The 26,037-nt window shown below is 43.3% G+C and overlaps 3 protein-coding genes across 9 annotated transcripts; 1 reads left to right on the top strand and 2 right to left on the bottom strand.

The window, feature by feature from the left end:
- Positions 1–61: 61 nt before the first annotated feature.
- On the top strand, positions 62–5,682 carry LOC6738987 (TBC1 domain family member 9). Of its 2 annotated transcripts, XM_016169128.3 has the most exons (11): positions 63–237; positions 712–878; positions 1,355–1,613; positions 1,671–2,232; positions 2,291–2,439; positions 2,509–3,904; positions 3,969–4,186; positions 4,246–4,475; positions 4,581–4,931; positions 4,989–5,077; positions 5,142–5,682. In XM_016169128.3, the coding sequence occupies exons 1-11, from the start codon at positions 194–196 to the stop codon at positions 5,445–5,447; spliced, it is 3,771 nt and encodes a 1,256-aa protein (XP_016032813.1). In that variant the 5' UTR covers positions 63–193; the 3' UTR covers positions 5,448–5,682. The 2 variants fall into 2 exon arrangements, with proteins under 2 accessions (XP_002085782.2, XP_016032813.1); XM_002085746.4 differs by having other exon boundaries at positions 62–237; positions 4,246–4,931.
- Positions 5,571–8,637, bottom strand: LOC6738986 (pre-rRNA-processing protein TSR1 homolog). The gene is made up of 4 exons (XM_002085745.4): positions 8,401–8,637; positions 6,775–8,336; positions 6,453–6,719; positions 5,571–6,396 (listed from the first exon to the last, which is right to left on the bottom strand). The coding sequence occupies exons 1-4, from the start codon at positions 8,504–8,506 to the stop codon at positions 5,887–5,889; spliced, it is 2,445 nt and encodes an 814-aa protein (XP_002085781.2). The 5' UTR covers positions 8,507–8,637; the 3' UTR covers positions 5,571–5,886.
- Positions 8,638–8,784: 147 nt separating this feature from the next.
- LOC6738985 (ras-related protein Rab-26) lies at positions 8,785–25,436 on the bottom strand. 6 transcript variants are annotated; one of them, XM_016171875.3, is made up of 7 exons: positions 23,543–23,654; positions 15,712–16,405; positions 14,119–14,229; positions 11,363–11,471; positions 10,614–10,724; positions 10,384–10,528; positions 8,785–9,948 (listed from the first exon to the last, which is right to left on the bottom strand). In XM_016171875.3, exons 2-7 carry the CDS (start codon positions 16,363–16,365, stop codon positions 9,834–9,836), a joined length of 1,245 nt encoding a protein of 414 aa, XP_016032810.1. In that variant the 5' UTR covers positions 16,366–16,405; positions 23,543–23,654; the 3' UTR covers positions 8,785–9,833. The 6 variants fall into 6 exon arrangements, with proteins under 6 accessions (XP_016032810.1, XP_016032811.1, XP_016032808.1 ...); XM_016171876.3 differs by lacking the exon at positions 23,543–23,654 and adding an exon at positions 21,594–21,839; XM_016171873.3 differs by lacking the exon at positions 23,543–23,654 and adding an exon at positions 21,656–21,839.
- Positions 25,437–26,037: the final 601 nt, after the last annotated feature.

Here is a 26,037-nt window from a genome sequence, read left to right as displayed (position 1 = left end):
CATAAGCTCTTTAATTCAAAAATCGCGCGCTAAGAGTGCACCCATTCACAATAGTTCGCTTCGTTCTTGGTGCGTTTTGTGCTTTCCAGTCAACGGGCACACTTGCCACAAAAACAACAATCAGCGCTCGATGCAGAATTAAACAAAGAGTAATTTTGTATTTAGAGCCTCGCACGGGCTAAAAACAATCAAAATGTGGATTCAGCCCAAGGAGCTGCTCCTGCCCTCGGCATTTTGGTGAGTTATTGCCCAAGTGCGCAGCCAAATCGAAGGATTGCCGAAAATCCAAATTAAACACGGCTGCATAGGTGTGTGGGTGAATTGGAATGGACGGCATGTGTATATGCAATGTTATGTTTATGGAAGACTTCTCATGGAATGCGATTATCGCGAAGTGCAGGCGGCATGGGGAGCCGCCGATCACGTATTTGGACTAGGCATAAACTTCGTACTGCAGCTAGTTGAAATGCATTTGTTGATAACTAATTGAGCCAAAAGTTCAAGGCTCCAACTCTTCGGATCGCTGGTTCTGATTTCGAAACGCAAAAAGTGGCAGCTGTGTAAAGTCAGCTTGAAAATTGATTTCCAACTGTTTCCTGCTGCGTAGAAAAGTGCAGACACCCGCCCTCTAGAAAAAAGCCCCCATTAAGTGGGCCCCTCCCCCCTTGATAAGCCGATTCTAAAAGTGAACCCCATTATTTTCGCCCACAGGATTGCCGAGATGCACTCGAGATACTTTGTCCTGCAGAAGAGACGTGGCCATGGGGAATCCCGCGGATTCGGTTCCATGTTGGTGGGCACCTACGACAGCGTGATGAACACCAAACCGGCTCCCTATCGCATCCTCCACCAGACGCCCTCGTCGGAGGTGTCTTACGGTAGGTCCAATATCTCAAACTGATCTGCTCTATCAGTTCCAGTACCTCGGGTCTATGCGGTATGTCCAGCCATCGGTGGCCGTGAATCATCGGGCTTTGACTCGCATTTATGGGAGTATGCCAATATTTCTTTCATCTACGGTTCCCTCGGCGCTTACGTAAACACGGAACGGAGCTGATTACAAAAGCTGCGGAGGCTGGCTCGTTCCTTTTGTTATTCAATTTATATTATATTAAGAAAAGAAGGCGGTTGACGGAGTAGGGTACTTGAAAACCAGGCATTTTTATCTCAACATCCACAAGCTGCTGAAATGCGTGTTATCTTAAGGTTTAGTAAAATTGTTTTCAACGTATATTTGGTATCTTACTGTGCCTGTAGAATAATTAATTCCATATCCATATTGTGCTGTTATGGTTTTTAAGTCGTGTTCTATAGATAAAAATATAAGTGATTAACAAGAATCTATTCCCTACAGAAATCGCCATTGGTATTACCCAGGATGAAATTGTTAAGGATTGGGAATGGCTGAAAGCTAATCTTTTTAAAGTGCTGGACGAGATGGAGAACGAGGACGAGGTGACCAACTTTACCATATGCAAGATCCAATCTCTGTACACGCAAAACAATCAAGATGACACTGGCGAATCGGCCGATTTCAAGGTTATGAAATCAAAGTTTAGACAGATTTTCAAAATGCCCGAGGAAGAGCGATTAGTTAACTCTTATTCGGCCACGTAAGCATATGTTCAGTATACATTAAAGGTCTCTATTTACTGAATATTGAATTTCAGTTATGTAAAAAACAAGATACCAAGGCAGGGTCAGCTTTACATTTCGCTAAACCACGTCTGCTTCTACTCCTACATGCTGGGTCAAGAGATCAAGCGTATTATACGCTTCGCAGAGTTGGAGGACATCAGCCGAAATGCGAATACTATCTATCTAAAAACCACCAATAACATGACCTACAACTTTACAATGCTCTTCAACGCCAGCGAGGCGCACCTATTGATTGAGCAGCTCAACAAAATGGCCATACAGCAGCTAATCCATGATCCCGATAGTCCTGTGGTCGACCACGATACTTCTAATTTCTCACGGTTGGGTTCCAAAACGTCCAAGAAACCAGTGCTACTGCGGGATTTGACAGCTCGCCAGAAATCCGAGGAGTTTCGTATTTACTTTCGATTGCCACAATCGGAAATAATTGACGGAAAGATTAAGGCCAACATCTGGACACCTTACTCAAAGCGATTCAATTCGGGCTTTATCTACTTATCGCCGAATTTCTTTTGTTTTCGTAGCGATGTAAAGGATTTGGTCAGCGTGGTTATACCCATGAAGACCATAAAGGTTCGCAGACCATAATGTACTCAATTTCGATTCGTTTTAATTATTGTTTGCACTCTAGAGCGTTGAAAAGAAGGATGATGGCCAGCAACGTTTCGAAAACCAAATTGTAATTATAACATCGGAGAATGTGCCTTTCATGTTTGCTCATATCGTGGACAGAGATGTGTTGATCTTCAAGATCACAGACCTTCTGGCTCGAGTTCATGTGTAAGTATTAGATTCAAAATGTATATTGCTACATATAAGTGTTGATCCTAACAATATTATTAACCGCAGTCCTTTGAGTCGCGAACGCGCCAAATACGACATTTCGTGGAGCAAGCAGACCGCTCTGATGAACACATTCAAGACACAGTTCAGTGCAAATATCATACAGAAGCAGGAGGAAAAGATGGTGCGCTGGGAGGCGCATTTCCGGGACTTCGGACGAGGTATTGGAATGTTCCGCACAACAGACGTGATAAATCTAATAGTGGAGGGTATTCCCGACAAACTGCGCCAGGAGATCTGGCTGATATTCTCGGGGGCAATCCACGACAAGGAGATGAATCCCGGACTGTACGAGGATCTCGTAGAGAAGGCGGCCTGCATTAAGAACAGCTTTGCCCACGATGAAATTGATCGGGACTTGCCGCGTTCGCTGCCCGAGCATCCGGCATTTCAAAGCACCGATGGCATAGGTGCTCTGCGGAGAGTCCTTCAGGCCTATGCCCTGCGTAATCCACAAGTGGGCTACTGTCAGGCCATGAATATTGTGTCGTCGGTGTTCCTGCTCTTCTGTGATGAGGAGAATGCCTTCTGGATGCTGGCTAGTCTGTGCGAGAACCTACTACCGGATTATTACAAGGATAAAGTGGTGGGCGCCCAAATCGATCAAGGTGTGCTTAACGAGCTGGTGGAGACGCATCTGCCCAATTTGCACGGCCATCTGGAGCAGTTGGGTGTGATAAAGATGATTTCGATTTCCTGGTTCCTTACCATCTTCATGAGCGTGATCAGCTACGAGAGCTCGCTGCACATCCTGGACTGCTTCTTCTACGAGGGCGCCAAGATCATTTTTATGATTTCACTGCAGATCATTGAATGGAACAAGAACAAACTTTTGTACTGCCAGGATGATGGCGAAGCCATGCTAGTTTTGCAGAACTACCTGGAGGGAATCTACAATCCGGAGTACCAGGTTCCTCCTACGACGGACAAACGAAAGATGAAGCATAAAGTCCAAACACAAACGGTTCAGACCCTGATTCATGAGGCATACACAAAGTTCGGCGAGGAAATCACACAGCAGCGCATCGAGGAGTTACGGAACAAGCATCGCCGTTTAACGATGCGACAGTTCGATATCGACAACGAGAAGACAATTGTAAAGGCCTACGTCCAGAATCCGTATTTCAGTAGCATCGAACTGCATATGCTGCTCACCATCATCCGGGAGGAAAAGCACGCCCTTAAATCCCTGCAACAGCAGCAGCAGAAGGTTCAATGCCCGTTGTCTGAGACTCCTCAGCTGGTTTCTCAGTCGCCAAGCAGACCGATCCAAGATGCCGGCACCTTCGGAGGCAGATACGAGGCTTACAATGTCAGCTATGAGGTATTCCACACACTTTTTACGGAACTCACACCCTGGCGCAAGTGCGTCAGCGTGGACATTGGGGAAAAACTGTTCAGGGTATGTTACTGATCGTAGGATAAGAATTGGCATGAATCTGTATGCCTCTTTTATCGTTTTCCAGCTTACAGATAAGAAGGGAACTGGTGTTCTCGACTTCGGACAGCTCATCAATGCATTGGGCCTGGTCTGCTCCAACAAGAACATGGAGAAGCTGAAACTCCTCTACGTTTTGCATCTTCCGCCCCTGTTGTCCAAAGCGGAGATTGAACGATCACGTCGCCCGCGCCCCCGCACAAAAGATGATGCCGAGGAGGCTTTCGAGGCGGAGGATTTCTTTGAGTAAGTGGGGTTCTGAGGTCCAAACTATAACGAACTAAAACCATGCATTTCTTATTTAGTAATGACGCCTCCGAGTCGATGGAAGCGTTGCCCTCGCCCTCGGATCACAACTTTGATGCCGATGACTTTGCCCTGATTAATGCCACCCAGCATCTGCACAACCTGGCCGGAATCTCGGGCAACACATTTATGGACCTGTCACGCACTCCCAATCTGTCGCTGAACTCTAACAACTCCTCGTTGGCGCATCGCAGCTCAACCTTCTATGTGGACCTGCCGGGATTCCAGGGTACTGCAACATCCACAGATGCTGGGCGGGACGAAGACGAACTCCAGCGAGAGCTTCGCCAGCAGGGCCGTTACGAATCGATTGACACATTTTCGGATATTTCAGATCTGGGAGCGGCACGCATTACGCCGCCCGGAGCGGGAGTGGGAGCGGATGTGGCAGCCGGAGCAGCCTCGGCTGCGGCCGCTGATGACATGCTTCTCAATGTCGAGACTATATCGAATTTCTCACAGATCAGCGACCTGGTTGCGGCCACACGTCTAGAACGAGCCGACTCGAATGCCACGGACTTGCGGAGCTTGGGCAGTCTAGGCTATCTTCTGGACCAGCCGGACGAAGGCGCTTCAAATTCTCAGCACAGAATTCCCCGCATGCGTAAGGAGAATTTCCAGCTGTTGTGGCGCAGTATCATAGAGATCATGGGTCTGGTCCAGGATGAAGAGATGCACAGGGCTTGTAAGTATAGACTTTAAAACGTGAAAGTGCCATTCAAAACTGTTGTTCATTTTTAAGATGAGAATCTCTTGGAGCTTGGCAACAGCAATATTAAAAAGGAGCCCAGCCTGGAGAGCTTTACCCAGCTAAATATGGGTGGCGATGAGGTATGTCTTGAATTGTCTTTTCAAAGATTCCCAATAAGCAAAAGAAAACTGTATTTTCTTTCAGCAACCGGATAGCAATGGTAATCCCACCACTCCTGCCGCAGAACCCATTGGCACCACCCGTCTATTTGTGGCTCTGGAAGAGGAGCTACGTCAGGCGAGCGGAAAGTCCAGGACCACAACGACAAGCAGCGGGGACAGCAGCAGCACTAACATCTCCGAGTCCTGGCACATATCTATTAGCCAGTTTATCGCTACGGTTCTGACCGTCAATAGCATTGTAAAAGGTTTCCAAACACCCATCCAAATAAGCGAACAGATCGAGCAATTGCAAAAGAAGCGTCGCAAGTGTCTGTCTACCAATTACTGAATAATCATAGTCCCATCCCTGTCCTATTTCCTATCCCCCCACAAAACTGTATTAGCCATATATATTCTATGAGAACCTGACCGATTCTTTATCCTTGTGCAATGCGACAAGCTTTTAAACGTATCCATGTTATATGTATGTATATTGTATTGCCTCTACCATTAAGTTAAGACAATTGTTTGTGAATATAATTCTATTATTCCTATTATACAACGCAGTCACATATAAAAAATGATCGATGCGGGTTTTTTTGTACATATTTTATGTACTTTTCGGGTGACATTTCCCGATTGGACACTTCGTACGTTTCAAACTTTTAGAGGTTAAAATGTAACAACATTAATATAAAATCAGTTTAGAAGTTATTCGCACTGTCCATCGATCACTTGTTATTTTCCATACGAGCTTGTGAGTTTTATCCATCCATTTGCACAGACCTCTACTCTTCCATGGCCACTTGCTGCGAGCTCCTCCTGTTTGCCGACGCATGTTGTCGCTCGTGCTCCGCCGTTCGCACCAGACAATCTTCATAGGTCCATTTGGGGAAGACTCTCTTGTACAGGTACATGAAAGCAGTGTCGTAGGATCGCAACTGCCCATCAAAGTAGCACTTCATGTGGCCGTGCGTGCCCAGTGACTCCTTGATGTGTCCCAACCGCCCGCACTTGGTTCTTAGTTTCACAGGCTTGAAGTACTCCACATCCTCCTTGTAGAAGAACATGTAGCGAATAGAAGCTGACTTGCGATTTATACGCATGGGATGACCGCTGAGAACAACGCGCTTGAGAACAATGCGATCTGGATTGCAAGACAGCAGGCGTCCACGGGCAACCAGCGCCAGGGTGGAGTCGGGATTCACCTTGAAGGCCAGCACGGGTGCCGGAGGAAACTGAATCGGTGCGTAAAACGTGGCGCAAACTGTCTCGTACGGACGGAAGTAGCGTTCGAACTGGATAAACATAATCCATTAATAAATAGTCAATTACAAATTAGTACAAATATTACCTTATGCTTATCCCCATTGGTGTGCTGACTGTAAATGGGATTCACAACAAAGCGACGATAGCCGCACTGAATTATCAACTGTTCCTTAGACTTCAGCGGCACCTCCGAGTCGGGAATACGCTGCAGTACCACGTTCATTACGCACATCTGGTGCTCATGAGGTAGCATTCCATATACAATAATGTTGTCATTAAGCTGGGCCGACTTGAACGCATTCCAGCGACTTTCAGGAACATTGATAACATAAAGAGTGACGTATAAACCAGGCTGAAAGCAAAAGCATTATAAACTTATAAAACAGAATTTTTTTGAAAATCCCTACCAGCACGCCCTCGAACTCCTTGGCTTCATTAAGAATCCTCCTCTTGGTGCGGTCAAAGTTCTGGAACTGATAGATGCGAGCATAGTCAGCAGGAAGATTCTCCTTGGCATCCCAAGGCGAAGTTCGGAAGGACTCTAAGCCGCGATATTTCTGGAACCTCTCGCGAGCGGGTACATCCAAAGGAGTGTCTATCTCATCGGGCCAAAGCTGATCCGTGCGTGCTTGCTGCAGCTTCTTCAGAGTCTCACGCTCCTCCTGGAAGTCCATCTGCTGATCGTACTTTTCGTCGTTGATGGCAGCCTCCGAGGCCACGGACACGCTGTCCTGGAACTCCTCAGTGTCTGAGTCGCGCTTCTCGTACTCATCCTCAAAGGATTTGTTGTCGCACGACATGAAGTCCTCATCATCGTCTTCTTCGTCGTCATCATCATCTTCACTCATGTCATCGTCATCCTTACCGTCTGGGTCTTCCACTTCCTCCACATCCGGAATCCAGGCAGCCTGGTACTCGCTGTAGCCCTTGGGCACACGCTTGACAAGCTTCATCTTTTTAGTTTCCGCCTGCGATGCGGCGATCTCCTCCTCGGTGGGCCACGTCTGCTCCGCGTCCATGGGGTCGGGTATGTTTTCGCTTTGGAGAGAAGTGCGCTTAGAAGGATCACTGCGATCCAAGAGACGCACATCACTATTCTCTCCATCGCGCGATTTATCTAGCTTATACGGATCTGGAGGCGCCACCACCTGGCTTAGCTGGAAATCACCCAAGCCGGGAATGTGGACCAAACCATTCACGTTTAGAGACTGTCCACGTAAGAAACCAGTAACTTCTAGGGTGCCCAGATCGTCGCTGGGATCTGAACCCGGTTTGAACTCTACCACATCGCCAAAGAGATGTGGCCGATTGGCGACGTTATGGAGGATGCGCTTCTTCTGGCCACCAATGCGTCGCATCACATTCAAGCCTTCGCTAGCGGTGTCCAATTGCATGATCTTCTCCTCGGGTAACAGCTTGGATATGATCTTCTGAGCCGCCTGCTTGGTAGCAGGACGCCGCTTGGGATTGATTGACTCCAGATCCATGAGGGCTACCACCGGAGTGGGTATTCCCTGGGCTGACATCATGTTAAAGATCCGTTGACCCCAGCGGTCGAAGATCTCGTCATCGCCAAAGGCGGCGGAAGTCAAAAGCAGGGTGGTGTCGCACACCTTAAGGTAATCCAGGGCAATTAGCTCGTTTCCGCGACCCACAGGTGGTGTGACAAAAGCAAAACGCTGCTTGAACCTTGGAAGATTGATGTAAACAATGCCACTTGGGGATTTCTCCACGACCAGTTCGCTGTCACAGCTCTGTAGGATTTCCAATGCGGACATCGGATCAATCTGTTCGTGCATGGGTAGAACGCACACAAGAAAGGGAGCTGTGTTCTGACCACCTAGTTTTCTCTTTTGCTCCAACACCTCCTCCCTTTTGTTTTTCCGGAGCTGGTTCATCTGGTTGCGACGCTGCTCCTTGCGTTGCTGCTGCTTGTGCTTGTGGGAGATGGGCCTCAGTCCAATCTTCCCTGTGAAAGGTGAAGGCCCATGTGGGTTAGAACTCTGGAGGATGACATTAAGATTTCCACATACCTTTTTGGGCATTGTCTATTGCCCCTTTGGAGCGATGACGACCTGTTTTGTGAGCCTTGTTCGTTTGTTTCAGCGGCCCGGGCCGATGAAATGCATGATCCGCCATAGTTAGCAGGTAATTAACTATCAAATTCCTACCAATTTACGCTGTTTTGTTTCTCGAGATAGAGCACATGTTCTGTCGATTTAATATTTTTCTCGATAACACGACGTTTCTCTTGATATCGATGTTGGGCGATGTTTTGCAAAACATCGTCTGTAGCGCTTAACAGCAGAGGTGAGTATATGAGTAAGCAGCTGATAACAGCTGTTGTGTTGGGCGCAAATTTCAAAATATGCTATTGTACTTTAAGGCCCTTCCCAAAAATTAAACACATTGGCGCCTTGTTTTTTAAACCACATTCAATGTAAATATGTATTTGCTGTTTATGGTATAGACTTGACGTCTGCTTGAATATAACGCTGTTAAGTAGCTAGTTTACATCCATTCCGTGATATATGCATGCGTCGGATTCTTTATCATTAGCTGTAGTAGCTCAGTATATAGTATATGTTCAAGTTGTTCAACTGCCTTTGATTATTCGCAACACCTTTGCCTGGGCGCGCTGTTCAAATTGGTTTGGGAATGGGTTTATGATTGGGCTTACACAGACGTAATTAGTAATAATTAACTTAATTGCGTAGGGTATTCATTAGTGGGGTGTGTAAACAATTTCCAGGGCCTCAGGTGGACCTAAAACTTAACGATAGTCCATAACACTTAACAATTAGGAGTAAATCAATAGAACTAATAGTAGGTAAATTGAGTGATTGTTTCTCATTAATTGGAATTGTAGCATCCCGAGATCTCCTCTGGATGATTTAGGTAGGTATATATTCTCGAAGCAGTTCTATCCTCAGAGAAATCCAACGACGTGCTGGATAAATCTCAATGTGGCATGATTTTGCTGCGTTCCGTCGGCTCTCTCATTAAAGTAATTTATGCAGTTGTATACGGATATTTGTATGTATATATACATATATATATATATATATATATATATATATATATATATATTGTTTAATATTTATGCACCGGGCCTACTGATGCCGCAATGCCAATGGCCTGCCCTATAAAAATTATGCGTATCGCGCCCCGTTCCGCCCCGAAATCCCCATTTACCTACAAAACATGCCGAGTACTCTACCTTTCCTCTAGGGTCTTACAAAATTGGTGCAATCTTATCGAGTGTCTTTGTGTGATTTTCTTTTTTGTCGTTTTGGGTTTGTTTCAATAAATGCAGAATTTCGACTCTGCGCCATCGAACGTATCCTTCTGTCTCCATTCGAGTGCCCCACTTCCCATCTCCACTGGCTGCGGGCTTATTGTTGTCTTTGTGCGCGGGATCGGGAGGATATGGCTCTTCTGTCATCCGCAAGTTGGCCAATTTCAATTACATGTTCCTGCACTGGGCGCAAACCGAGCGCGCCTTTGTATTGTCACGCACAAAATCATGCACATTGAACTTTCCATCATCGCCGTGCTCGTAGCCGCGACTCTTCAGTTGCCTGAAAATGAGAATGAAGCGATTAGATGGATTGGTCGGGGCACTTTCGAAGAATTCCATAGTGGTTTCACTTGCTAGTAATTTACGTGTCTCCTAAAATAAATTCTGTATTAATGAATTCTGTACTAAGCCTAAAACAGAGTATATTATGGATACAAGTTTTAAAAAACCTATCAAACTGTTAAAAAAAGTAATAGACGTATTATCATAGTAAAAGCTTTGCTTTAAATCTCAATACCTTCATTTTCGAAGAAATAAAAAAAATAAAGATACATTTATTTTCAAGCTAAAATCTAGTATAGGTTTTAAAACTGAACTTTTCAATTATTCCAAGCATATAAATAAACTAACTTACTTAATATTTTTTTTAAATCAATATCTCTCATCCCAATTGGAAATAAATCCAATTTAGGACGGAGTTGCAAGGAGAACTCACCTGGCCACCGCTGTGAAGGACAGCTCCACGTTGAGTCCCGTCTTGGCCGAGGTCTCCATGAAGGGCACGTTGTGCTCCCGCCCCAAACGCTCCCCATCCTCCCGCTTCACCTGCCGCTCGCTGCCGCTGCAGTCGGCCTTGTTGCCTGCGGATTGAAGCGAAAAGTGGATTCGATTCGAAGCTCGTAAGTTGATTAAGCTCAATCAAAGCCCTTTAACCCGATCTCTCACCTATTAAAACGATGACCACGTCCTCCTGCGCGTACTCCCGGATCTCGCCCAGCCAGGCGCGAATGTTGTCATAGGTGGTCTTGTTGGTCACGTCGTACAGCAGCAGCAGAGCTTCGGTTGAAAAATGCAATTAGGTTCAGTCGCAAAATCCGGACAAAGTGCACCCGAAACAAGGATAGATATTTGATAAAAAATAAAATAATTAAAATTTAAAATATACATACATTCAAACTTCATTAAATATGAGGTGTATTAGGTAAAACATCAAACTAATACATTTTATTGGATATGTGCAAAATGATCACATTTCCGTGTGTAACAAAATCAGTCCCGTTAAACTTATTTTAATGAAATGAATAAATAATTTCTGTTTTCTGTATTTGCACGTGCGTAGTGTAAATGTTTTCCATAAGACTCAGTACAAGATTTTGTACCCATGGACCCCGGAATTTATCGGAAAAACTTGATGTTCTTTGAATAAAAATTACGCCTAAAAATTAGAAAGAATTTGTATGACTTCTGAGAATTTTGTTTTCTATACAGATCGGACTGAGTTTTTTCCACAAATGCTTCGATTAAAGCCCCAATTTTACAGGAATATTAAAAATAGCGAAAAAATGAGGTTAAAAATAAATTAATGAAGGCATTTACAAAATAAGGCAATACAATTTTAATCAATATCTAAACCATTTCGTATGGAAAACATATTTTTAGTGCTTTTTCGTTTGCAAAACTCGTGGGCAGCTCACCATGCGCATCGCGATAATAGGCGTGGGTAACGCTCCGGAATCGCTCCTGACCAGCTGTGTCCCAGATTTGCAGCTTGACGCGCGTTCCATCGACGACCACCACTTTGTTCTGTTGGTATTTTTATAATTGAAGTATATTTAATTTATTATTTTTTAAATGCCAAACAGGAAACCGGGCGGTGGAAATGCAATTGGTATGTAAAATGCAATTAATTTACGAAATGTACATGCACAAAAACCGTGCCTTTAAACTACAAATAGAAGGGGAGGAAAATGCTTGCAAGGGAGGGGGATACCGTTGCGTATAGTTAATACATATCACTTATGCGCAGCGTGGTCTCTACCCAAATTTCACATGCAGACTTCTTAAAAGTAATGGAGTACGAGGTCGGGGGAATATTCATAAGTACGGGCAGACGACTTCCATGATGAAAGCCAAAAGGTCGAAGGATCCGGCAGAGTGATGAGCCACCTCCTCTTCCGTTTTCCTTTTACCCGAATAATGAGCGGCAGACGTTGCGGGTTCGTCCGGCCATTGGCATCACGATGGCCCCATGTTGCTTCTCCACTAACTACTTAGACAGTCAGTCAATACCATAAAAGTGTACGGGCCAGGGAATACACAAAAAAACACACAGAAAATACACGACATACAGCAAAAGATTCAAGTACGGGGTGTATGACTTTAACGTGATTGTGCGGCATATTGCCTTGATTTGATTTCTATTTCTGAGAATGTAACACGACTAAAAAGATGAGCCAAGAAGCGCCACCACTTCGTTGGTTTCATTTCAAAAGTACTTTTATAGTAATGATAGTAAACAGATATGTGGGATTATTTCTTTCTTTGTCATAAATGAAAATTAGTTGTAATGATAATAATCTCAGGGAAACTTAAAATGTATCCATTTAATCGTTGTATAACATCTACTTCCTTACCAAAAAACGTACATATATACAAATCGTATTTTCTTTCATACGTTTTTTATATAGTATAATATAATTCATATAATTCAAAAATATGAAAATACATAAATGAATGGGTACACATATCATATAACATACAAATGGATAAAAACTTTTCGTACATCTAGGGAGTTCAAACATTTAATTATCCATAAATTGGCAAGCAGTCATATACAATATTCGTTTACTTTAGACTTTGGCCAAGAATCAGCCAAGTTGAAAAATCAACATGAACAACTCCCCAGCGAATTAAATTTCAGTTCATTCCCCAATGCCCCACTTGGAAGCCGGCGAGGTGGGTGTGAGTGACTCTATGGGGAGGGAGTGCATCCCCGAGGCCACGGTTAGACAATGGCAGAGTCGACACATTTAATATAGAAAACATGGCAACAATTTAAAGTCAAGGAAACGCCAAACGCATGGGGCACTTGTAAAATTCCCCGGGACAGAGACAAATAGTAGTAGATGGAGAAAGAGAGAGAGTGAGAGATAGGTAACACGGGTAGTTTAATAAATTTATGAGCCATGAACCACAGAGGAAGGAGGATGGATATATGGGAGGTTATAGACTGAGGCAAAGGAAATGCCTCCGGCCAGGATAACAAAGCCCCTAAATGTTAAACCGCGCACAATAATAAGCACACTGAAAGCAACAACAACTAGTTAAATACACCGAAGGAGAGCAAACGGCAAGCACACACACACACACTGACAAAGACGCGGGCAAGACATCAACAAGTCCTTTTCAAGTTCACATGCTTTTTAATAAATAGTCCCCCAAGGATCTTTATCTCTATCAACAGAGTAGGAGGTTGGGTTTAAACAAGAACTAAACGTAAAGAGGACAACCGTAGGCGACTACAAAATCATGAAAACCACAGCCCATAGACGGGTCAGCGAAAGAGGCAGAAACAAGCGGGTAGAAGGAGACAGAAACAAGCGGGGTGGAAAGAGACAGACAGAGGTGAAAATCGCATACAGAACCTTGACAACTGTTGAGAGGACTCAGATATTGAGGAAAAGAGGGAGTCAGCGAGAGAGTTTTACACAGAGAGAAGTTGTTAGTTCTATTATAAATTAAAGGTAACACTAATATGGATAATTTAAATGTAGAGTTTTAAACTTGTTCTTTATCTTTAAAATCTTTAATAACTGTTAGACAAGAGAGTATGCTGTAGTTGAAAGCAGAGACTATTAGATAGCCTTAGCTGATGGAAGTGTGAAAGTGATGGCGATATGCAAGCAGTAAAGCGAGTGCTGTAGCAATCAGAAACTCGTCACTAGAATCCGCATGACTTATCTTAGTTTTCTAGCGTATTATTTCATAAGATCTCGACGTTCATACGGACGGACAAACGGACGGACGATTCTACCTTCTAACTTTAACGGATAGTAAATATAAATGATCTACAAATTTTAAGAAGTTAAATAACTTATTTATTTATTACCTCTTCTGTATTAAATGCAAATAATTTTCCTTGTGTACCCAATGATGGACAGTTCAAATAGATAGATAAATGATGTAGATTTAGTAGACAGACAGAGTCAGAGATGTGAATAAACTAAGCTGAGAGGAGGAGAAAACACTTATGTGGAAAGAACAACAATGATAGGAACAATATCCACAACAACATCAACAATAACGACAAAAACATTAACAACAAGAAGGATAATGACATTGACAACAAACCATACAGTATACAGCATACAGAAAGAGGGAACTGAACCGACAGACACACAGAGATTTGAACAGAATGGAAAAGAACAGACGGCGGGAATAAAGCGCTTACCCTAAAATCAATGCCAACCGTGCTGAGGAAATAGCTCGGCACATAGCGACCATCGCGGAAACGGATCAAAAGTGAGGTCTTGCCCACTCCCGAATCGCCCAGCATTATGACCTATTTTTCGGATGCCGAGGGGACGCCGGGGAAAGCCAAAGAAAACCATGTGATACGTGAATTGTTATGTACATTGTCGTGGTTCGATTTTTCACATAATAATTTATGCCGCACCCTAATGTTTCCAGCTAAATATTTAATGAACTGCTTTTGAATTTTACATGCCAGTCGGGCGCGGGTGCTGAATGCTCGCAGTTTCGGGATATCCTTACCGCAGGGCACTTCCCCTTTTCAGTTTACCTCCTAAAATCCTTTTAAAGGCTACTGCTGATAGCTGCTGTTGACTCGACTAAAATACGCAAAGTTGGTTTGGTTATGCAAACATGCAATTGCCGATTTTCCAGGGAAGACCTCAGCTGCTAGCTGCTAACCCAGCACAAATGTTACATAAAAACGGTGAGGAGACCTACTCAAATAAATCCCTCTATTTGCAATAATAAAAAAATATTAAATAAACAAATAAATAAATTAATATTCTATAAAGTGTTTCTCTTTGCTTCGAGTTTAATACCAGCTCTGTTCATGGGCGGAATAAATATAAAAATGATTACCAATCTATGGCTTTAAGTGTCTTAAAGCTGCCTCGCTGGATTCATGCAAATTCGACTAGCCCCCTTCTTCAGGCGTCAACATTTAACGAGCGAGTCAAGTAAATGGAATTTTATGCAGCCACTTGGTTGGCATTTGGACGACAGGAGGAAGTCGCCGCCCGGAGTCCTGTCATAATTCCCCCGAATTATTCTAATCAACAGCAGCTGCAGTTCTACGGAACCAAATGGCGCAAGAAACTTTGCTTTTGCTCTCCAACTTTCTACTCGTCCTTGTTGTCTGGGCATTTAATTTCCTTTGTCACTCTGCACTTTATTGAATTTTATGACTTTCTTTTCGGCTGCTTATGTAAATCACATTGTAAACCAGGCCAAAAGCCGATCAGGGGCGCCAACGAATAAAAGCCGGCTCGTAAAAGTCGCAGGCAGTCAAACAAAAAGGTATACTATATAAATCAAATTGCGGCCTCACGACCAAGTTACTGGAGGAGGTAACTCGTCAAGTTGCAGATAAATATACCCATAATAAAGTACATATATTTTATTTTTTCCTCAGAACGCCTTTGTCGCCGCCTTTTGGAAAATGCAAATTGGCAGTTGACGAGTTGAAGCAACAAGGGGATTTTTCATTGTGTCACTTTTTTGAAGTGAACGGGGGAGTATCCTTAGGAAACGAGTAAAACGTGTAAAGTATTATTCTTGGCAAATAAATAAATATTTAAACTTAAAACTTATATGGAAACATAAACATACAACTCAGTTTTCTGAAAAATTGACGGAAACGGTTTTAGCTGCCTTCTTCGTAACATTTTTAAAATATTTACTAAATAGTTTTCGTAGCTAGTGCCCTAACAACTTTTGCACTCACTTTATCGCACTTACTTCCCATTCGATATTTTCCTAATTAATTTCCCGTTTTCCCAGTATTATTCACCTTGCCCATGATATCGAATTCGTCCTCCTCCTCCGGCGCCTTGCTCGATGAAATCATGCGGATGAGTGCCCGGCCAGCGTTCTTGCAGAGCGTGGCGCTGGCTCCCTCGCTTCCCGGTCCCGGAGCAACTGGAGCCGGTGCAACAGATGGCCTGGCCACGGCAGTTGCCAATCCTCCTCCTCCAGCTCCTCCTCCGGAATCCAAAAGTGGCTGTTGCTCCGCCGCGCTGGCCAGCCGCACGCTGTTCAATCGGGCCATGAAACCATTGCCAGATGGCAGATGATGCGATTGCGACTGCGATTGCGATGTCTGTGGAGCCTGATCCCGGAATATGGAGGCTGAGGTCATGTATTCCGGCAGCAGGGGCTGCTGAGAGATGGACTGCTGGCGCTGGTGGACAATCACACTGGGTCGCCTCTTCGGATAGCCATCGTCGTCCGAATCGTCCGAGGCAATGCCATTGATCTTGTCCAGCGTTTTGGGTGGCAGCTGACCGGGTGTGATGTGCTGCCAGGTGGGCTTGACCAGGGACTCCCGGCGAGTGGGGGATCCACTGGCCAACGGCGATGGGGTGGCCATCGAAATGGAGGGCTTCCGCGAGCCCGACGGACTAGCGATGGAATCACTCCGATATCTTGTCTGCTGCCGACGCATCTTCTTGAAACCTCTTTACTTCCTGCTGATTGGCCTGATTCTATATTTAACACACGCACATAAATCAATAATCTCGACTCGGATGTCGGCTGTGTCTTCATTATTGATGGGCAGAAAACAGAAAACACCAACCCCCAGGAGGAAGTAACCCAAAACTGAAGTTTGTTTAGGTCTCAGATACACACTCATCCACACACACACACACCGACTTTCATAATTACACTCAGTCGGTTCCGTGAAAGTCATTTAAACTCATTAAAAGCATAAACAAGATGGGAACTTTCATTATCGTGCGTTCGTAAATATGTACGGGTTTGTTCCGAAAATACATGAATATTTCGACATAAAACAATAAGCGACCAGATGCAAATTGAATGTAATTTCCACGCTTTCTCTTTTTTGGCGAAATGAAATGAAAACCGAAACCCACAAATGCTCCGGGCCGCAAAACAACAACTGTCGTTGACAACAGTGGTGAAAGTGGGCGGTGGGTGGATGCGAACGGAACGGTGGGTGGTGGGCGGTGTTTGGTTGCGGTCGCTGTCGCTAAATCAACAGTTGGCAAGCAAACCGCAAGGCCGCCAAAAGCGAAAGCAGGAGCAAAATCAGCGGACCGAAGCTGTGGCTAACTAAATTTTTGGCTAATTATGCATTGGCTCGTCCTGCAGGAGGAAGTTGGTAAAGTTCTGGAGCAGGGGAGGGGGAGAGAAGGGGGGGGTGCGGTGTCAAAGGTTAGTATAGGTCCGACTCTGTGATTAACTACCGCTCATTAGTAACCACGAATTGCCTAGGCGCCTGTATAATTAAGTGATTACAAATAGCTTGTATACACAAGAATGCTGCCAATATTCTTAGCATACTTTTTGGGGCCGAAAAGAGTTGAGTTGATAAAGTGGCGTTTCCAGTTCGCTATTTTTTTTTATTTTTAAATTGCAAGATAAAGATAAAATTTCGATGAAAAATATTTAAAATGATTATTTAAAAACGAATTAAAATCCATTCCTAAGTTATATAATAAAAGCGAAACACATAAATAAGCTAACAGCAAGTGCGCAGCTGATAAATTCACCAATAAACTCCAAGAAGGATTTTATTGAATCCAAATCAATAATTTCAATAATACACAACGCATAAATTTACCCCCCGTAAGCGAATACATAAACTAGAAATCACATTTCATCTACCAAAAATTGCTGAACTCTTATTTACTTTGATGGCTTTAGGGTTGCTGCTGGCAGCAGAGCAAAATTCATCCGAACTTTAATTTAATTCGCAGCTCAACAAATGGCCAAATGCCAATACATATATCAATACGCTTGTTGGGCTTTCAATTTTCAGACAAAACCCTTTTGATTTGGCTGATTTGGGGTGGGATTGAGGCGTTCGAGGCTGGTTTATCGAAGTTATGGGACCAGCGGATCCCGGCGAACTCCGCCATCCATCCCACGCCATCTGCAACCTTTATTTTTCACCTCTTTAAAGCGCTTTTTTATGACGGCCTTCGACGGGGGGAGTTAAATGCAGGTCATCGGCAGCGAACACGTGCGAATTGTTAACTGCTTTTCTGAGAGCAGTTAAAACGGGGCAAAGTGCTCAAGATGGAATGGCAACGGAATCGGATAACCCAGGGACAAATTTTATAAATGGAGAAAGGTTTGTAAACTATAATTGAAAGGCGGCTGTTACTGAAAAAACTTAAATTGCTACTGCTATTGTATATATTTGTGATGATTTTTGAAAAGCAATAATGCACACCTAGTAAATGTTTTAACTGCCTTAGTTCTAAATGAAATTAAGGTTTATAAATTAAAGACAATTTTCATATATTAAAAAGAAAAAAAAAACACTTGAAATAAAGACCTAGTGAACAGATTAATCAAAAAACATTTCGCATCAAAGGACATTGAAATCGGATAGGCTTTCAGCCAAGGACAAAAGTTTAATTTTACCAATTACGAACTCATTCCTAGCAACGCACACAAATTGAGACCTTTAATTATGCCCGAATTAAATGTAACTCTATATAGACATTTTTGTGGCCTGTGGCCATTTCGCTTCCCCGTATGCAAATATGACAAAAGATATTCAAAAAGTTGACCCTTTTTCACCCGCCGCACCCCGCTCGCGGGTCAATGAGGTGTCAATCCATGAAACAACCTTTCCAACGGCCATCGAGCAATTTACTTAAATCAACTTAAAACGCAGTGCCTGATAACAAAAGTTTTTAATTGGGTTGTCGCAGCTTTCGCCCCAGCTGATGCTTTTCTTTCTATTTCTTACCCTGCAGATTGAAATAATGCTGTTAGTAAGAAAAAATGGATTTTTCAATACAAAACCTACTTTTATTTCAAATTGATGTGAATCTTAAGTTATGAAAAATACATGAACTTCCATTCCGTTTTATTTCATTCAAAGGAAGGACTTTTGACTGTGAAAATAGTTGATTAAGATCGAGGATGCTTTTTCCAGTGTATCCCATCGCTGTAGGTGACAACAACCAAAAGGCGGAGAGACAAAAAGGAAAAGCGAAATTTCCTTTCCCGGACTCCACGAAATTTGTTCAAAGTTAAAAGTTAAGCAGCATTTTTCAGTTCCTTTCATAAATTGGGTGAGCAGAAACGAAAGTTCCCACTCCCGTTCCCATTTGCAGCTTGCCGTGTAATCACACAAAGCGAAAGGAGAAAGTGGTTGGTCCGCTGGGGAGAAAGTGGAGGAATAGCCACCGGAACGGTTCATTGCACAGCCACCGAAACCGCCGGAGCTCCCACGCAGCACAGAATGCTCATGTAAGCGTACAAGTATGTCCTGCCCACGCATACACACGCACAAGGGCACACAACCACCACGTGGAAACCAGGAGCACACAGATGTAAGGACACACTGACTTACATTCAATTTAGCGTTCAATCACGCCGCTTAAACGGCAACAAGGAGCAGACAGAAGCGCCAGACAATGGTTTCCTGATTGGACGGACAGCTTTAAGGAAATGAGGAGCCAGATGGATGGACTGAATCCCACGCAAAAGGACATACAGCAGCGCTCCACTTAGGAGTCCCTATCGCAACAAATTTTAAAGTTGGATCAGAAAAAGGTATACATATTAACCTACAATACGGAATAGCCAAATTAAGCATATTACAAAAAAGTATCAACTAGAGCCCGGTTTTATTGTTCGACTGTTCCTAAATCAGTTTTATGATATAGTCGACCGACTCTAATCTAATTAAAATCGAATATCCTTATTAGTAATACTTGTGATTAAAATCGTAGCTTATTGATGTAGTGTTCCAAGTTTTGGGAAAGTTTTCTGCATATATCTTTAAGGCTAAGAAACGACAGATAGGCAGATGGACCTAACTACTTGGACTTGGCTGTTAATACTAATCAAGAAAATAAATACTTTATATGGTAGGCTTTAGATTTTAATTAAGGTTTTTCGTTTTAGTGACCCTGACCCACTTTTAAATAAGGATTTTCTGCAATTAACATTTAGTTTTCCACGTTGGGTGAAAGAAAATAATACCAATCCAGCTTAGCTTATAGGATCGAGACTTTTCTTTTTAAAAAGCTCTATTATTCTGCTAACTTCCGTAGAACTACTCACTCAGCATCTTGGCAGTGAACTTTTTTTAGGAAAACTTCAAACTGGCGAGAGAGCCAATTCGCAGGACAAAAGGGCGAAGTGCTTGCGCGAATAGCGGTTTCGTAAAACTGCCAGGCCAGCCACACAACAATTTAGTTCCAGTGCATATTAGTGGTTCTTCAGAGCGGAGGGACAAAGGAGGAGGTTCCTCTGGAGGAGGGGCACTCACCACCCAGGAGATTTGTGCTAGTAATCGGCTTAAACGACGATTCAAGTGACTTCCACCCCAAGGGGACAGCCCCAGGAAATTTCGAAACCGCAAGAAACAGGACACCTGTGGCAGTGAAAGAAAAGTTTTGGGGGTGTCGTAGACCTATTCTCCTCAACCATCCGCTTTTGAAGTTTTTCAAATCGTCGTAGAGAGGCCAAACTAATTTTAATTGCGAAAATCGATGGCTCGTTTATCTCTCTGAACAACATTTAAAACGAAAGGCCACTTAAGCAATGTACCTAAGTTCTAGCTTGTTGGACACTAATATAAGTTCGTTGTTAGAAAAGCTGATTTCAATGGAAAATCATCACCTTGACCCTCGGCACTTTTGTGTTTATCAGCAATTATTGACTCCCACATAATTAATGCGCATTTGAATGAAATCCGAGTCCGAGTAAACAACAATGGAATGTGGTTAAGATGTGACAGACATCAGGTTCGGGGATAAATTGGCTTACATTCAATTGCATTGATCAAATTCCAATTTAATTTAGACAATAAGCCAGTGGCAAATGAGTCGAGAATTCTGCAAAATAATTGACGGATCATTTTCCATTTAATCGAATTATCAGAATTCTCCGAAAATGACAACAATGATTTACTTAAACAGAAAAGTTTTCTGCGAAGTCTTTAAAAACAATTATACATATTTCCATTCTAGCATCTAAATAATCATGAGTAAGGTAAAGAATTAAATAATGTTTGTCCAAACCGTTAAACACAAATTTGAATTATGGTATAAAATTTTGACTAATTGTACAGTAATTTCCAGTTCGACACCTTCTTGGAAATATTTAACATGTTAGTATTGACAAACAACTATAATATGTCTAGTTTATTGTTGTGCTTAACAAACCAAGATATTATCATATCTAGGCATAAATTATACTTCAGACTTGACCACTTAACATTACTATTAAATATTTCCAGTCACTTCGATCTTGTGAGTTTCTCTCGGGTTTTTGATAAGAAACACATACAATTTGTAACCAGTTGCGCACATTTAATAAAACATTTATATTTGTCAGTACCGACATCATTCCGTATTCCTTTTCAAGGAATGTTTCAAACGGATTAACCAATTAGAAGGAAACCGAAATGCCGAAATTCCCAAATCCGCTCAACGCCACAAAAGCCGAAAGAATGTTGGTTACAAACATTTTCCGCTGCCCTTGAATTATTGAGTACCGAGCGAAAGCCAGTCTACCATAATTGTTTTCATTTATTTTTAACTCGCGCAGGACCTTGTCAAATCATCCAGACACCACAAAACACAAGCCATTTGCACACACACGCGGGCAGGATGGTAAAAGGATAGAAATTAGGAAGGTAATAAAGTAAATGAGAACTGCTGCTTAAATGCAAGTGCTTACTAAATGTTTACAAAATGTAATAAGTCTTTAATCAGCGCGCCTTTAGAAAGTCAGACACAAACCAGCACTTCACTCTACTTGACTCGGAAACTCGCGACCGAGTGTATTTTCGGCTGGAGCAGCTGGCTCAGCCTTCCACCTGGCTGGGAAATTCGAAAAGGCTGCGAGGGATGCGAAGGATGCGCGACCGATGCTTATCGGGACACACAGCTAGACTGACTGGCGGGCCCAGGAGAAAACCATCGTCGCATCAGTCCCAATTCCTCGCAGTCCCTCGCAGCAGCCGAGTCCTTCGGCTTCGCTTTCAATCCGATTTCAGTTCGAGTTGCAGTTCGTGTGGCTTCGGCAATTTCGGCTTTGGCTTGGTATCAGGACCAGCAGCAGCAACCCTGGCCTAGAAACGTGAAAGGTGGCGGGAAACGGGCAGGGGATTTGGAAGATTTCAGGACTCAGGTGTCTGTTCGATAGGGTGCTCCGATTCTTGCCAGAATATTCTCACAACTTCCATGCCAAATTCTATATCAGTGCGATAATTTCGAAAATTTCGGATACTTGTGAAAATAAATATGATTAATATTTTAGTTAGAAATGTGGAAATTCCTTAAACATAAAAATGCTACAACTCTGTAATCATATGGATCTTATGTGTACAATGTTCCGATGTTCAATTCTTTGAAGTAGTTTCCTGAATCAGTGACCCACCCTGATGGAGAAATGTTTGTGCCCGAAGTTGAGCACGCGCTTAGTGTTGCAATGGGGAAATGGGAAAAGCGGGTTAGCAGGGGGAAATCAGCAGCAGCAACAGCAGCATCCAAGGCAACTGAAAACCGTTGCACTTGAACTTCACTGGCGGCCATTGCGGTGGCTGTCTGTCTGTGTCTGTGTCTCTGATTGCGCCTGTGTGCGGGCGTGAGAGTGAGCGTGCGAGAGTGTGTCTGTGTGTGTTGCGGATTGTGGTGAGTGAAAGTGAAAGGCAACAGCAACAGGTCGCGCGAGTGTGTGAGTGCGCGCTGCACACACTGTCACACACAGACAGCCATCAATGTCAGCACAACACAACAACGTGGAAAAGGTCGAACGCAGCGATTTATATTTACCGTGCGGGAAAAAATCAATTTGGGGGATTTCAGCATGCCCGCCAAAAATAGAAAATCTCCGGCGATTACCCGAACAATATGTTGCCTATTTAGCGGAGTAAAAAGGTGCACTGCGAGAAAGGTTTCCAATTGTTGTCATTTTTAAGTTGTTTAGGATGCGAAAAGAGTTATATTTACTGTTAAATATTAATAACATGTTTCTGTACCGAAAACTTGAAACATATATATGTACATGGCGTTACTACAAATAATAATATTTAAACGAATTTAGGCTTAACAGCCATAGAGAACATTTTGAAAAAACGAAAGCCTGTTATGCGATATGGATTAGTTATTTACTCCCCAGTGCCCCGAAGCCGGAGACTTGTATTACCAAAAGCAGCTGGGCAGCTGGGCAACTGCTCCCCAATTAGGTACACACAGCAGGCCAATGCACACAGACATACTCTTACTACATAAGCGAGCCCATTCGAATGTGCGTCAATACATGGGCGGGGGGCAGGGTCGGCTGGCTAAGGGGGCGGGGTCGGGCTACTGTGCGGGTTTCATGCAGCAGGCAGCGCTACGGATTCGCCCACAATCGCAAGTTTAAGGCCAAGTGAGTTCCGCAGCTCGGGCACCACGCTCGAACGTCTGCAACTCGAACCAACATCTGTCAACGTGCGAGAGTTACATTCTGTTTAAATTGGCATATCATTAAATTCACGGGCTAGGCTACCAAGTACTTTGCACATTGCTTTGATGTTGCTTTTACCGAGAAAGTAGTTTATAAAATGGCAATCCTTTGGTTCGAGTTACAGGACATGGCGCTAGAGTAGTTTCTACTTACAAACTGTGGTGTTCAAAACTCACCGTAAGCGCAATGCCCACTGTGGCAGAAAAGGAACCCAGTCGGAACTCGCCCGTATTGTATTTGACCAGGAAGGAGGTCTTTCCCACGCCCGAATCCCCCAGCAGGATCGTCTTGTGGTTGACCGTATCATCGAAGGGCTGCTGATGGGCGGTGGACGGGGCTGGGTGCATATCCACTTCATCGTAGCGATACGATCGCCATCCATCGTTATAGTCATCGTCGTAGTCATCCGTTCCGTACGCATACATCTGCATTGCCTCGCGGGAGGGGCGATAGCCCGGGTATCCGGTGGCCGAGCGCTGGACGGGCGCCATGATGGCATCGTCGTGGTAGTGATGGCTGCCCGTCAAACTCTGCTGACTGTGGTGGTGGTGGTGATGGTGGTGGGATGGTTGGTGGTGTGAGGATTGGTGGTGGTGCGAAGGATTGTGATGTTGTTGCTGCTGCTGTGTCGTTGTCGTCGTTATTGAGGCGGAAACAGATGCGGGCGCTGCGGGGGGGTTGTAACAGCCATCGCCGAAGGGCCGCCGACGCAGCTCCTCGATCCTGGCCTGGGTGGTCTCCGCATCCTCGAAGACGTCGTCGCTCATGCTGCTGGCGTCGTCGGGATGCGCTGATCCCGCTGGCGCTCCTCCTGCCCCTGGGCCACCTTCACCGCCTCCCATTCCCACCGCAGTGCTGGCCATTGGTTTCGATTTTATTGGATTGTGTCTTGGCTGTGCTGACGCTTTTATCCTGAGCTTTCACTTAAGGCTTTCTCATTGGTTTAGATTTTAGATTTTCTGAGCTTTATCTTGGCTTTCCCTTAATTCAGTCCGAATCTGTCTCTTTTATATGCGCATATTGAATGAAATTGTGTCAAATTATCATCGACCTCTCTTCTGAGGATTTGTATGACCTCCTTTTGCGGCGTTCCTTTCTCTTTTCTTTTTACGAACTCTTTTTACAGTTAGAATTAGGCAAGAGGACTGATAAATTATTTGAATACAAGCTATTCCTGTTTGCGTTAATTTGAGGCCGTTTTGCTCAATCTACTGGTTAAAAAATAACCGGAAGTTTTCTTCGTTAAGCTATGTCTCTTTTCCGTTACTTTCTCTTTGCGGTTTTGACACTTGGCATTGCTTCTCCCAATATAACTGTAACTGGCTAGCATTTATCGCCTCTCACAGTTTTGACGTTTCCTCTGAGCTTTCTCTCATCGGCATTTCCGTGCTTTCTCTTTATGACTTTGACATTTACCGTTGTCCGTCGCTGCCGTCCGGTTGTGTGGCACGTTTTACTGAATGAATCCGCTTTTCGGGGCTTTCGGCTGGAGATGGGGTGGTTTGCCGTTGCTATTATTATTTCCTATATGCTATAAGCTTAATATTTTCGCCAGCCTTATCAGTTGGCCAGTTTTCCTAATCGCTATTCGTTAGTTTTGCGCTCCGTACAATTGAACTAGGTATTGGTTTTTCCCTTTGTTATTCGTTTGTTTGGTTGCTTGGTGTTTGTTTGAAGCCACTAATTAAATATTATCTATGTAAATTGTAAATAGCTAAACATATTGACTAATATTTTATAGGTTATGCGCTAATTGGTGCTGTTTTCACTATGAATTAAATATTAATCTATTTATACGGTTTGCAACGATTTGCTTGGTGTTTTTCTTTATGTTTTGGTTAAAGCTTTTAGTTAATTTTTTGTTTTCATCGTTAAATGTGAAGACTCTCCATGCATTTCGCGTCCCTCGTCGAAAATATTGCGATTGATTTCAGAGGAATGGGTGTTATTTCAGTTGTTGGTCTTGGTGTTATTTCACTATCACAGCATAAATAAAATAATGTCATCGTCGTTGCCGCCCCCGCCACGCGAACCCTCGGCCAACATACAACTGGAATAAAATATCTGCAGTCGGCCACTTCCTTTCACATCCATCCTGAGCTTTCGGCGCTCTTGTGCTTTCTCTCTCTCTCTAGCACTCTCTCCTTTTGTGGATTTGTCATCTGAAGAGTTCGAAGAGGGTAACTAGTTCAGTTGTAATCAAGTTAATTATCAAACTTAATTGAATCGGAATATGGGGCAAAGTATATGTGTCAATTTGTGATACGATAAGAGAAGCAGGGTAAAGGATCTAAACTCAATATGGGATGAAAGCAATTCAACGATAATTATAAGCGAAGGTAAAATATATCATTACCTGGAATTCAATTCAACATGTACATAGATTTAAAAGAATGATGTACAAAGGATTCATTGGAAATGCGCTTATCGAAATTGGATTAAACGTAATATGTAAGCTAATTGGTTTATTTCTGAACGGCTTAGTAATTTGTAGAAACAATAATAAAAATAGTGTATTTGCACCTTGATTAAATTTTTGTTTCGTGGTTTACGGCAGAATTAAGAGGGATAAACATCATCATTAGCTCCTCAATGTTGTCTTAGCATTTATATTTTATATCTTTTCGCAAAAAAAAAAAAATGTCATGAAATTATGAAAACATTTAAAAAC

Source organism: Drosophila simulans, chromosome 3L (assembly GCF_016746395.2).
Source record: "Drosophila simulans strain w501 chromosome 3L, Prin_Dsim_3.1, whole genome shotgun sequence".
Classification (NCBI taxonomy): Eukaryota; Metazoa; Arthropoda; class Insecta; order Diptera; family Drosophilidae; genus Drosophila; species Drosophila simulans.
The sequence above is the reverse complement of the archived record's forward strand: the minus strand, read 5'-3'. Positions and strand labels throughout refer to the sequence as shown.

Coding starts and splice junctions, on each gene's coding strand:
- LOC6738985 (XM_016171874.3), bottom strand. CDS start 24,229: ATGGCCAGCACTGCGGTGGGAATGGGAGGCGGTGAAGGTGGCCCAGGG. Junction 14,230..23,542: donor CAGTGGGCATTGCGCTTACG/GTGAGTTTTGAA, acceptor TCCGAAAAATAG/GTCATAATGCTGGGCGATTC. Junction 10,529..10,613: donor CGTGGTCATCGTTTTAATAG/GTGAGAGATCGG, acceptor TTCAATCCGCAG/GCAACAAGGCCGACTGCAGC.
- LOC6738986 (XM_002085745.4), bottom strand. CDS start 8,506: ATGGCGGATCATGCATTTCATCGGCCCGGGCCGCTGAAACAAACGAAC. Junction 8,337..8,400: donor AATAGACAATGCCCAAAAAG/GTATGTGGAAAT, acceptor CACCTTTCACAG/GGAAGATTGGACTGAGGCCC. Junction 6,720..6,774: donor AGGAGTTCGAGGGCGTGCTG/GTAGGGATTTTC, acceptor TTTTGCTTTCAG/CCTGGTTTATACGTCACTCT.
- LOC6738987 (XM_002085746.4), top strand. CDS start 194: ATGTGGATTCAGCCCAAGGAGCTGCTCCTGCCCTCGGCATTTTG. Junction 4,932..4,988: donor TGAAGAGATGCACAGGGCTT/GTAAGTATAGAC, acceptor TTCATTTTTAAG/ATGAGAATCTCTTGGAGCTT. Junction 5,078..5,141: donor TAAATATGGGTGGCGATGAG/GTATGTCTTGAA, acceptor ATTTTCTTTCAG/CAACCGGATAGCAATGGTAA.